At 35.5% G+C, this 12,997-nt stretch overlaps 1 protein-coding gene across 1 annotated transcript; it reads right to left on the bottom strand.

Moving 5' to 3' along the window:
• Positions 1–8,759: 8,759 nt before the first annotated feature.
• LOC118048744 (metacaspase-1) lies at positions 8,760–11,363 on the bottom strand. Its single transcript, XM_035058550.2, has 5 exons — positions 10,863–11,363; positions 9,811–10,141; positions 9,554–9,668; positions 9,217–9,402; positions 8,760–9,131 (listed from the first exon to the last, which is right to left on the bottom strand). The coding sequence occupies exons 1-5, from the start codon at positions 11,293–11,295 to the stop codon at positions 9,072–9,074; spliced, it is 1,125 nt and encodes a 374-aa protein (XP_034914441.1). The 5' UTR covers positions 11,296–11,363; the 3' UTR covers positions 8,760–9,071.
• Between the last annotated feature and the right edge of the window lie 1,634 nt (positions 11,364–12,997).

The raw sequence follows: 12,997 nt of genomic DNA, 5'->3' as shown, positions 1-12,997 counted from the left end.
CATCAGCAAGGGCTTTATACTCAGCCTCAGTAGAGGAGCGAGCAACAGTGCGTTGCTTGCCGGATTTCCAAGAAATCGGCGTCTGACCAAAAAAGACAAGATAGCCGCTCGTAGACTTGCGATCATCAATACTACCAGCCCAATCTGCATCTGTAAAGCCATGTAGAGCAAAAGAGGAGCCTCGAGTGATATGGAAACCATAAGATGCCGTACCTTTAAGATAACGTAAAATAAGTTTGACAGCGGCCCAATGAGAATCTGTAGGAGCATGCATAAACTGACAGACTCTGTTAACAGCAAAGCATATATCTGGATGGGTGAAGGTAAGATATTGAAGAGCACCCACGATTTGACAAAATCATGTAGGATCAGAGAATGAATGATCCGATAATAAAATGACTTTTGAAGGGGAGACTGGAGTATCAACTGGTTTGCAGGAAGTCATACCAGCTCGAGTGAGGATGTCAAGAATATATTTATGTTGACGCAGCATTAAACCCATACTGGTAGACTGAACTTCAATACCCAGAAAGTAGTGAACATCACCTAAGTCACGAAGCTTGAACTCAGAGCTGAGTAACTGTATAAGGTGATGAAGCATAACAGAGTTGCTACCCGTGAGCAGAATATCATCAACATACACCAGGAGATAAAAGATATTAGTACCATCAGATAAGATAAACAGGGAGGTGTCAACCTTGGAAGCTCGGAAACCGATGGAGAGCAAAAAATCACTTAGACGAGTGTACCATGCTCTCGGTGCCTGTTTCAAACCATACAATGATTTGTGCAATCTACACACATGAGATGGAAGAGAAGAGTCAACGAAACTTGGAGGCTGTTTCATATAGACCTCTTCAGTAAGAACACCATTGAGGAAGGCATTATGAATATCAAGCTGATGAATCTTCCAATTTCGCGAAACCGCAATAGAGAAAACCAATCGGACAGTGGCTTGCTTAATAACTGGACTGAAGGTTTCAGAATAATCAATACCTTCCTGCTGGGTAAAACCTCTAGCAACAAGGCGCGCTTTATAGCGCTCAATACTACCATCAACACGACGTTTGATCTGATATACCCATCTACTACCAACAACGTTCATCGAAGGATGAAATGGAACCAAAGACCAAGTGCGATTTTCGCGTAAAGCGGCGATCTCATCACACATAGCATTATGCCAAACTAGATATCGGTCAGCATCAGAGAATGCAAAAGGCTCAGAAGAGGGAGAATACAGTACCCGTGTGGAGGTAGAAGTAGCGGCAGTGGAAGCAACTAGATTAGCTGTCTTCGGCTGCCGCGGTCTAAGAGTCATAGGATGTCTGCTGTGTGCTAGTGGAGACGCAGGGGAAGATGGTTGTAGCGAGGAGACCTGTGGCAGCTGATAAGAAGACAAATCAACCATAAGTTGCAGACCAGTGGGAGAGGATGATAAAGAAGTAGCCTCAAGCATAGGACTGTCAGTAGAGGAGGGGCTGGAGGTAGAGACTGAAGCGGCAGGAGTGTTAGCCAGGGAGGGCGAAGCAGAGGAGGGACTAGAAAGTGCCCCAAGACCATGAGGAGAGGAGACCAATTGACGATCTGAACCTGCATCATAAGGGTTAGATAAACAAGCATGGGATGATGGCCAAGGGATGGGTGGAGGCTGTGGTCGGGTGGCTGTTTGGAATGGCAAAGCGGAGTGTTGTGGGCTGTTTGGGTGGCTAGTGAAATCGGGTAGCGATGGGTGGTTTAGCAAATTTAGGAGGGTGACAGTAGTGGGTGGGGTGGGGGTTGTGGTGGAGACCTTTGCAATCTGTTCAGAATTATCAAATGGAAACACATGTTCATGGAAGTGGACATGACGGGAAATATAAATACGGTGAGATGCAATGTCAAGACATCGATAACCAAGATGCGAGGAACTATATCCAAAAAACACACATGGAGAGGAACGAAAATCCAATTTATGATTATTATATGGACGCAAAAAAGAAAAACAAAGACACCCAAAGGTACGCAAAAAATGATAATCAAGAGACCGTTGAAATAAACAATCAAATGGAGAGCGATGGGCAAGAATAGGAGTAGGCATGTGATTTATAAGATAAACAGAGGTTTCAAAAGCATAATTCCAGAATCGAAAAGGTGCTTTACATTGCCCTAAAAGAGTAAGACCTGTTTCCACAATATGCCTATGACGACGCTCTACTGTTCCATTTTGTTCATGAGTGTGGGGACAAATCAGACGATGATGAATACCAATGGTCTGAAAAAATGTGGATAGTTTTCGGTATTCACCACCCCAATCAGTTTGAACAGATTTTATTTTTAAGGAAAATTGACGTTCGACAAGAGTTTGAAATTGATGAAAAACAGAGTCAACATCAGACTTGGCAACTAGAGGATAATACCATACATATTTAGTATAAGCATCAACGAAGATAACAAAATAACGATAGCCATCTGAAGAAAAAAGAGGAGCAAGGCCCCATACATCACTAAAAATTAATTCAAGTGGAGCAGAAGTTTTGTGACCAGTAGGTCCTAAAGACAAACGCGATGATTTTCCTAAAGGACAACTTTGACATTGAAAATTAAGACGTTTGTTGTTACAAATAATCTTATTTTTCGAGATTAACAATTGAAAGATACGTGAAGTAGGATGACCTAGTCGACGATGCCATAAATCGAAAGAGGTAGAAGTGCAGGGAGACCAATAGGCTTGAGGAACTGACGTGACAGAAGACTTGGTCAGGGCATAGAGACCATCTTTACTCTGACCTGAGAGAAGGACTTCATGGGTGTTGAAATCCTTGACATAAAACACACGAGGGTGAAATTCAAAATAAACATTATTATCAAGACAAAATTTCTGAATAAAGAGTAGAGGTTTTGTGATTGCAGGAACATGAAGAACATTAGATAAGGTGAAAGAACGATGTGGTGTATATATTTTTGTATGACCAAGATGAGATATAGGAAGGCCCTTACCATCACCAACATGCAAATTATTATTACCAAGGTACGGTTCTGAAGCGGTCAAGGTGGCAAGATCAGGTGTGACGTGTTGATTGGCACCGGTATCTGGAAACCAATCAACAGAACCGGTTGAGGAGAGATTGCGCTGCACCAGGTTGGCAGTAGGTTGTTGGCCATAACCTCGTTACTGGAATTGAGGGCAATGGGGAGCTGTATGGCCGAAATTCTGACACAGTTGACAGCGTGGATTCTGCCCCTTATTACGCTGCCAAGAGCCTTGCCTATTGTCACCGAAGGAGGAGTTTTGGAAGCTGCGGTGATCAGGTCTAGAGCCAGCAAATCGGTTGCCTCTGCTGTTGGACTGGTTGGGATGCCAGCCACCATTGAAGCGGCCCCTACTACGGCCAAAATTGCCAAAAGTCTGGCACTGTGCAACAAGAGCAGAAGATGGAATGCTGGGTGTGGGCAGCAGAGGAGCATGTATGGAAGCAGAAGATTTGTGAAGAAATTCATGTGTGAGAAGATGGTTGTGAAGATCTGCATATGATAAAGGTTCAGCCTTGGTAATAAGACTGGTAACTAAGTCTTTAAACTCTCCCTGAAGACCACGAAACACATATAAATTGAAATCTTCAAGTGAAACTGGCCGACCAGCAGCGGCCAATTCATCAAATAAGGCCTTCGCTTTTTGCATAAATTGAGTTACTGATTCATCAACCTGTCAAAGATCCTGAAGAGAGCCGTGAAGTTGCATAATACGAGAGTTGGAGGTGGAAGCGAGAGCTCGCTCAAGAGTGCCCCAAGCTGAACAAGAACTTTGACAACCAACAACAAGATGCAAAACTTCCATAGATAGGGAGGAAAGAAGAGCACTTAGAATGAGTTGGTCCTGTTGTTTCCAGGTTTGAAAAAGCGGATTTACCTGAAGAGAGATACCATCATGGGCAAGAACATGTGTTGATGGACATGTGTTGGAGCCATCAACAAAACCAAAAACTCCTTGGCCTAGGAGATAAGGTAGCATTTGCATACGCCAATATAAATAATTGGTGTTTGTTAATTTGAGGGAGATGACTTGATGAGTGTGAGAAAGAGAGATAATGCGTTCACCAGCCATGGCAGAGGAGAATCCAGGCGGTGACGTAGTAGAGGAAATCAGAGGAGGCGCTGCAAGAGAAAAGGGCTGCACTGTCGGAGAAGAAGAAAGCTGGACTGCTGGTGCTGCAGAATTTGAAGATGTATGTGGTGGCTGTTCCATTGAAAAGGGGAGGTTGGGAGGCTATGAGAAAATTAGGTTTAATTTATTTTAGGATTTTGTTGCTCTGATACCAAGTTGAGAATAATAGAATGTGTTAGGTTATGCCTTAGCCAACCTTCCTATTTATATAGAGGCAGTAGAACACTGCAATAACTGTAATGATTACAACATCCTATATTAGAATCCTATTCTGATAGATACATGAGTAACTGTAATGATTACAACATCCTATATTAGAATCCTATTCTGATAGATACATGAGTAACTGTAATGATTACAACATCCTATATTAGAATCCTATTCTATAATACGCCTCCAGCCGTTGCCTTACAGGTAAGTCTTTCTTTCACTGGTTTTGCTAATTTAATTACCTTGCCACTGTAGCATGCATATGCATGCAACAGTGGCAGAACCGGTTACTAGTGTGAGCCAGTAACGGTTGAGCCTTGCTGAATCTCGTCAAGCCCACAATTAATTGTGATTAACTGTGATGTTTGTGTTTTTTTTCTTAACAAAAAAAATATATAAAAATATTTTTTTTTGTTGCATACGGCCAATACCCTAACATGTTTTGAATTCATATATATATATAATATTTGAAGTTTCGACAAAGGTGTTTTTGCATGGATTTCGTAAACACAACAAAAAAATTATTTTCTTGCATTTCTGGATTTTACAACATGTTTGTAAAACTCCAAAGGGTATTGACCAATATTTCAAAAAATATAAAAATCCTAGTTGGGGGGGAATTCATCTATTATTTACCGCTAATGTTTGGATAAAGAAATCCTTAAGGGACGAATATCCAAAATATTATTGGGAGTAATAAATCCGCACACATCCGTGAAAAAAGCCTTGATTATAATCAAGGACATTTCAATTTATTTGTTTTTGCTCCATGGTTTACGAGCCATGATAGTATAAAATACTAAAAAATATAGGTTTTTTAGTGCCCTAGATTTCTAAATTTTTTTGTCCCTCCTCCTTGCGATTTACGAGTCGCAAAGTCTTGAAATACTAAGGGAAAAATGAGCTTTCAAAGCACATGGAATCTCCTTGGATTTCTATCCAAATAAATTTTATTTGAATCAAACCTAGGAAAGTTAATGGGATTAGAAAACACCAACACCATAGAAATTATAGAGCAAACCAAACACCAAGCAGCTTACCTTAGGTAGGGCATACTAGGGGTGCTAATACCTTCCCTTTACGCAACCAGTCCCTTGTCTTAGAATCTCTGAAAGACTAGTTAGGGTTTCTAGTGACCAAAATACTAGGTGGCGACTTCAATGAACCAAATCAGCAAAACAAACGAAAAATCACCATCGGACGCTGCGCAGATTTTGACGTGCGACAATCATTATGCAGGAACATGTTCTCCTCCTTTAGAAATGCATCTTTCCAAGTCTATTAGTGCAGCCAACACAGATTCTGCATCAGGCTCTCCTTCATTTGCTACTGCGAACTCAGGTCCTTCGGCAGATCCTTGTAGGTCTGTAACTTTTTGTTGATATCTTCTCTTATCCGCTTTAGCAACTTTTGAATTCAGATTCTTCTCCCTCTTGATCTCCCACTCATCAATATTTGATAGTTCTTTTCCCATAGATACCAAAAACTACACTTCTCACAATGTCTACAACCTCCTCTGTTGCACCTATCTCTCTAGTAATGTCCTCTCCTACCTTTAAGCCTATTGCATTCTCTAATGTTGACAGGTATGAGGCGTGGCATGGTGCTATGCACAATGAAATTCAGGCCTTACACTCCAATAACACCTGGTCCTTGATTCCCTTTCATCCTTCGATGAACGTTGTTGGTAGTCGATGGGTATACATGATAAAGCATCGTGTGGATGGAAGTGTTGAGCTTGATTGACGCGGCTTATTTTTAAAATACAAAGTTGTAAAATTATGGAAAAGAGGGGTTTAAATTTTTAATTAGCTTATTTGATGTATTACTTTGAAATTTCTTGTTTATTTTAAATATATTGATTAGGGTTTAATTTTATCTTATTATAATATTGATATCAATTTATAAAACTTTTTTCAAGTTCTTTTAACGCACAAAAATAAGTATTGTTAATTAAGTGTAACAATCATAAAGGAAAATAGAACAACTTGAAATTACTTTAAAATAATGATAAAATAAGAAGCTCAAATCTTATGGTTCTACATGTCACCATATTATTACCATAAATGTTTGATCAAATCTTCTTGGTGTTGAGATCTAGGTACCAATCACTAAAAATTTCTACAATTGATTTGGTGAAACATCTAAGACCTTTTTGTAATATTTTCTCGAATTCAAAGATATTCAACAATAAGATCTACAAGAATGTCATATGTAAGTATCATTTGTACTATATTTTCCTTATGAAGGCAAGATAAGCAAAAACACCAATAATATCTAGCTTTTTCATAAAGTATGGATTATGACCTTCCACTGCATTTGCGATATGGAGGAAAAGACAACAACTCATCCTAAACCTACTTTGAAATTGGCTTTTAATGAATTTATAATTTTCAGTAAAATAATCATTATATAGTCTTTATTCACCTTCCTTTCTATTATAATTGATAACATTGTGACCAAGAATAGAACCACGAGACTTTATTCTTCACCTTTGATGATTCAATTCTTTTTCAACAATAACTACAATAACAACTTGGAAAGCAAACATAGCAGTCTCATCATCAAAATGAAAAGCATCATAAAAATTGAAATTAGACTGATTTATGATGAACTTTAAGGTAAATAAAAATAAAGGATGGAGAAAACAAAATGTTCTAGTATATGAATATTTTTATACATGTATTTTTTGTTTCAAATTTCAAAATCTTTATATAAAAAATGTTGGCGGTTATATTTTTCAAAGTTCAGATTTAAAAAAAAAAAATTGAAATTTTAGCAGTCTAATATAAATTTAAAAATATTCATATATGTAATTTTTTATTTGAAAATTTTAATTTTTGGTCTTAAAATTATATCTTTTAACTTTCATATTGCTTTATTAGTTTATATTTATTTATGATAAATTACTCATATCAATTGTATAGTTAATAAGATGATTATATTACATAAATATTAATTAAATTAGTTACAAGTAAGTAGTTACATTACTATCAAGTATATTAAAATATAATTTTGTTGTTTAAATAACATTTTTTTATTGGAGTGGACATAAGAAGAAAATCATATTTACACTATTTAAAATGTTATTTTAGTAATTTGGATCTTCTAAATGACTTTTACCAATAAAGATGCTCTTAGGTGATGGGTCGGATGTGCTTCTAGAACGCAAAAGTTCAAGACTAGTAATAGAGGTGAAAGATTTAAAAAAGTCTAAAAGGGGGTGAACTAGGGCCTTACTGAATAATTCTAACACTTCAAAAATTAATCTTCAATGAGCCCAAGATTATCTAAATTAATATCAAACTCTTTAATGATGCTAGAATCAACAATTAGTATTAATTAAGATGCATAAATTAAAGAGATAACAATAAAGAGAGACATACCAATTTCTTAGTGATTTGAAAAATTACCTACTTCACTCCTTAAGCCCATGTTCAAGTATTCACTATAACACACGATCCACTTAATATGTAAGCCAAACTAATTATACAATCTTTTTACGATCTCATGATTAAACTCAATTTTTTTACAAGTTAAGGATCAAACAATCTCAATTTTTTTTATAGGCTCAAGATTAAAATCAATTCTTTTGTGGGCTAAGGATAAAACCTAACACAATCTTTTCCAAGCATCAAGATTGAAAAAAGAAATTTAAAAAATCCAAAAAGCATAATGATGTGTAATTTTTTGTGGACGCTTTTACCAATGAAATTACAATTTGATTCAAATAGAGAAATCCAAACAATGATATGTAACTTATACTGACAGAATTGCCGACATATTGACAGATAGAACTAGTTCGTCGGTAATTCTATTGGTAATGGTTAATATATATGACTTGGTCGACCCTCTTCTCCCCATTTCCAGTCACAACAACAATTTTATTGCGGTTTTTTCATTTTAAGTAAATCTATCATTTTTTAAATTTAAACACAATTTTGAAATGTTAATTTTTCTTTTTGTATATTTTTGTAGAATATGTATTTTTTTTTGTGTTACTTGATTTTTTTTTCCTCTAACAAACATGTTGTATGGATACATAATTCTGTACATGTTATGATTTGTTTTAAATTTTCTACAATTGTATTTGTTTGTGAATTGTTGGAACTCATGTCAAATTATCAACTTAGGTGTGTTGTAATGATATAAATAGTGGTTTGTTTAACGGGTCCTTTTTATATTTTGTTAATTTTATTACCGAGTTCTAATTTCTGTAAATTAATATGTACAAATTTATATATAGATAGATAATTGATAATGAATCAAGAAAAGTATGAAAATAGATTGATTATTTACTAAACATAGTTAATTAATACATATTGTTATCATCATTATTTGATATATATATGAACTAGAGCTAGTATATGTTATATTTTTTGTATCTTGTAACGCTTAAAATAAAAAGTTCACAAATAAATTGCTTTAACCAACAATATGTTATTCCACATATATAGAATACACAATCAGGACCCAGAAGCAAACAAGTTCAGTTTCGAACTCTTCAATGATCTAGGGACACGGAGTTGATCCAGAACAAAACGTTCGCTTGGTAGGTTAAGGATATTCACTGATTGCCAAAAGTAGTATGATAAATAGAGATTTGCCTATTAGGCCAATCAAGAAACTGAAGGAAAATGTTTTTCCCCTTTCCTTGCTTATTATCAGAGAGACTCGCTAGTCATAGACATGCTGTTATTTTAGTTTCTTGCTCTCACGATTACAGAAGAAAATGTTCCTTGTAAACATCGAATGGTTTGGAAGCTGAAATCTGAGGCTTCTGCACACATCAAACAACACTATGAGAATTCATATGAAGATATTTTCTAAACCAGGGAAACAGTAAGTTTATGACAGAAGATGACCTGCAATAACATGTTTTTCGTTATTTTTTTGAAGATTTTTTCAGCAAAGCATCTGCTTTCATTAGCTTTCTCCAATTCTTCATGCATCATATCAAGTAGGTCACCATATGTTGCTCCGTGATATTTCTTCATAATTTTAATTAAAAGGAAGGTCATAGCTCCATTCATTGTCTTTCCTGTGAATGCCTGAAAATTCATGTAAATAGACGAGTTAGCTAATTCAAATATTTCCTCTGAAGATACAACAATTAATCATATTAATTATATCACTTCAGAATATTGAAATTTGTAGGTAGATAATAGAGAGAATATTATTGAACTACAGTGCTTATCTTACGGTGGTATCAGCAGCAACTTGATTATCAAGACACGCACTGAGAGATATTGCCAATCCACCATCCGGATGTTTCCTAGCATTTCCAGATAGAGGGCTGTTATCTTCCCATTTGTTTCTGTTGCAAAGAAGAAATATGCATTTTCATCCTATAAAGGTGAAACTACGCAAAGCAGGATAACAAATAAATGAGCGGCTGAAGCTTGGTGATGTATCGAACCTTGCAAGCTTTATAACAATCGCAAAGGGATGAAACTTACTCTTGCCTATTGTAGACATGCTCAAGATCAAGGACGGTTCCGCTGTGACAGGCATCGACAATTGCATGAAGAGTGACACCTTTTTTGAGCGGCCAAACAATGGTTGAATTAATATCATTGTCAACGATCATGCCTTCGGTCATGAAATCCACCGGACAAATATTTTCGGCAAACCCATCTCGCTCATCGCCTTCAAAATCTGGTTGACTTAAGCCATGGCCGGAGAAGTAGAATACGAGGGAGTCACCTGCCTGACAGCCCTTCACGAGCCATTCCAGGGATTTCAGGATGTTTTTCTTTGTTGGACTTAGTTCTGGTTCTATCTCCTGCTCTGCATTTTGTAGTGCAAGAAATAACAAAGCATTAACTATTCTTCACGTATTTTGCGATAAATAAATTTCCAGACAACCAAGTTAATTACATGGATTGCTAAGATACCAAAGATTCAAATGAATTTTTATAGGAGACTATCCTCATTATGTAACCCAAGATTCCACGAACCTCCTAATAAAGAAAAAATAAATCCAAATGGGCAGTCATCTTGTGTGATAGTTGAAATCATCCATAGGTGGACACACGCAGACAATATGGTTATGCATTTGACATTTTTCTTCATTTAAGTAAATTCGATTTTTAATGACTTATGTTTATTTTAATTATTATATAAGAGGAGAAAGCTAGGCTAGAAAGAATAAAAAATGAGTGGACTAAACTTTAGAAAGTGCTACGGTCAAGATAATTTATTTTATTTTGACCGTTGTTCTTCCACATCCAATTTATGGTTATTCCTTCCTTTCTTCATTTCCTGCACAAAAAATTTACAATTCCAATCCGAAGATATTCATCTGGGTTATGGGAGTCCCACGGTAGATCCCTCATAAATTTGATTGCATCCCATGCACTAGCATATGCGTATCGAAAGGAAGATTTCCACTCATTAGCAAGGCAATGAAAAAAAAAGGTGAGAGCAGAAAATAAGAGAAGGAATAACAATTATCTGAACTATGTACATTGAAACTACAAGCATGCCTGCCTATGACCATAAGACATACCTGTCAGAACCAGAATGTTCTCCTCCTTGAAGCCAAAATTGAGGATCAACAATTCTCTCATGCTCTTCACATCATTGATTGTCCCCTTAAGCTTGTGCTTCCTTTTGTAAGTCACCCCGATCAGCAGCGCTCGCTTCCCTGCTGGTCTTGTCTCCGATGATGATGACAAGGGGGAGGGCTTCTTATTCATCGAGTCTGGTTTTTGGCTACTACTTAGATCATTGCCTGATATCTTTTCCTTTGCCTTAACGATTAACTTTTGGATGCTCCGATCTTTGTTACCGAATTGTTCATAGGTTGGAATTGGATTCATGTTATTGCAAGTTGGGCACTTAACTTCCGTGGAATTTGTTGTCGGTATTGATAATCGGTGTCTACATTTACCGCACACAACCCCTCTAGCCACCATCATGATGTGATTATTGCCACTCATGGGAGCAATATAATTCAAATACAAGAAGAAGGTTCCCTTCCGATCGAGACCAAGAAACAAAAGCTTAATGCAACTTCGACGGGAGAGGATCGAAGAGCAAAGGTGCAATGCCTGATTTACTTGTCGATTGCCAAGTTATATGAAGGCTCAAGAATATTATATGTCGGCACTTGTGATTTGCTTTATTCGCAGTAGATTCTGAGTCTACTGTTATTATTACTATGCGCTGTATGTTTTTGAATTCTCTTAATGAATCCTAGAATTCCGAAGATTATTCGAAGATCTATTATAGCCATTATATGTATTCTACACTTTAGAATCCAGCAGCTAGAATCGAAATCCTTTTAAAAGTTTGGCTGCACCTACATTGCACAGAATACTCTATAAAGTAAAATGACAATTTTTTTCCTTTTTCTTTTTTTTTGGATTGGTGTTAGATCTTCTCATTTTCGAAAGGAAACAAGGAAGCATGATCAGTCATTATTTCAAATCTTATAAACCTTAATTTTGCACTTATTTTAAATATATATGATCAAACATGACATTGAATACATCAGAATATAACTAATGAATACATCACAATATAACCCCAACTCCTGATCCAGCTATACTCATCCCGCAAATAATCACACCGAGCAACATTCCATCTCATTACATCCCATCATATATAAGAAGTCTTAAAATACTTAAAACAAGCCAGTAAAATTTGAGAAAAATAAAGCTACATTAAAATTCATCAAATTGGGTTATAGGGAGTTCGTTGTTTTTATATTGTGTTTCTTCTGACTTATTTGGATGAAAGGATTTAGAAAATTAACGTTATTCCTTTCATTGATACTTGAAAAAAACTACTTAACAAAAGAGATTCGTAAAAATTTTATTTATGCATGCTATATTATTACTTTATATTCATCTCATTTATAATTAAGAATATTTTCTAAAATATAAAGATTTGTAAATAATGTAATGTCAATGATGTACTGTCATACTAACAGAATTATTAGGACCGTGAACAAAGCTTTGTTCCTAATCTTATATATTCGTGCAATAAAATTAGACCTTAGTTGGATGAAAGACTTCATTATAAGAATCTATAAATACAGTAAAAATAATGGTAATTAAAGACATAGAAAAATACATAACAAGTTTGTTCTTATAAAACTTAAATGTTAGCATTTATCATTTAATGATTATTAAGTTTTATTTTCTCTCAAACTCCAGAAAGTTTTTATATTTTAATGGGAAAGTTGATCAACAAGAAGAATTTTGTCCATAAACATTGCAGTAATAGATAGTCTGTGCTGTCCAGTTCTGTATCACAAAATTAGCATAAAGCTGCTTCCTATAAGAGTAAATCGTTCTGAACAGCCAGCCAAATACCTTTATCAATCATAACAATTAAATTCATTGAACCAGTTATTATATTGTTTTGGTATATAAACCTATACAATGGAATAATTTGTCTTCATATTTAATTCTTTTCTTTTTTTATGATGATTAAGGAGATATACTTCAGACTTCATATCAAAATACGGCAAAATAATTATTTTTTAATTTTCAAAATATATAGTCATATTCTTAACATAAATTTAATTAAGGGCAGAAAGACTGGTTAAAAATATTATTTCACCACAAACACAAAAACGATAAGAAGAAGAAGAAGAAGAAGAAAAATTAAAAAAAGAAAGAAAGATGAATGATC

Source organism: Populus alba, chromosome 17 (genome assembly GCF_005239225.2).
Source record: "Populus alba chromosome 17, ASM523922v2, whole genome shotgun sequence".
NCBI lineage: Eukaryota > Viridiplantae > Streptophyta > Magnoliopsida > Malpighiales > Salicaceae > Populus > Populus alba.
The sequence above is the reverse complement of the archived record's forward strand: the minus strand, read 5'-3'. Positions and strand labels throughout refer to the sequence as shown.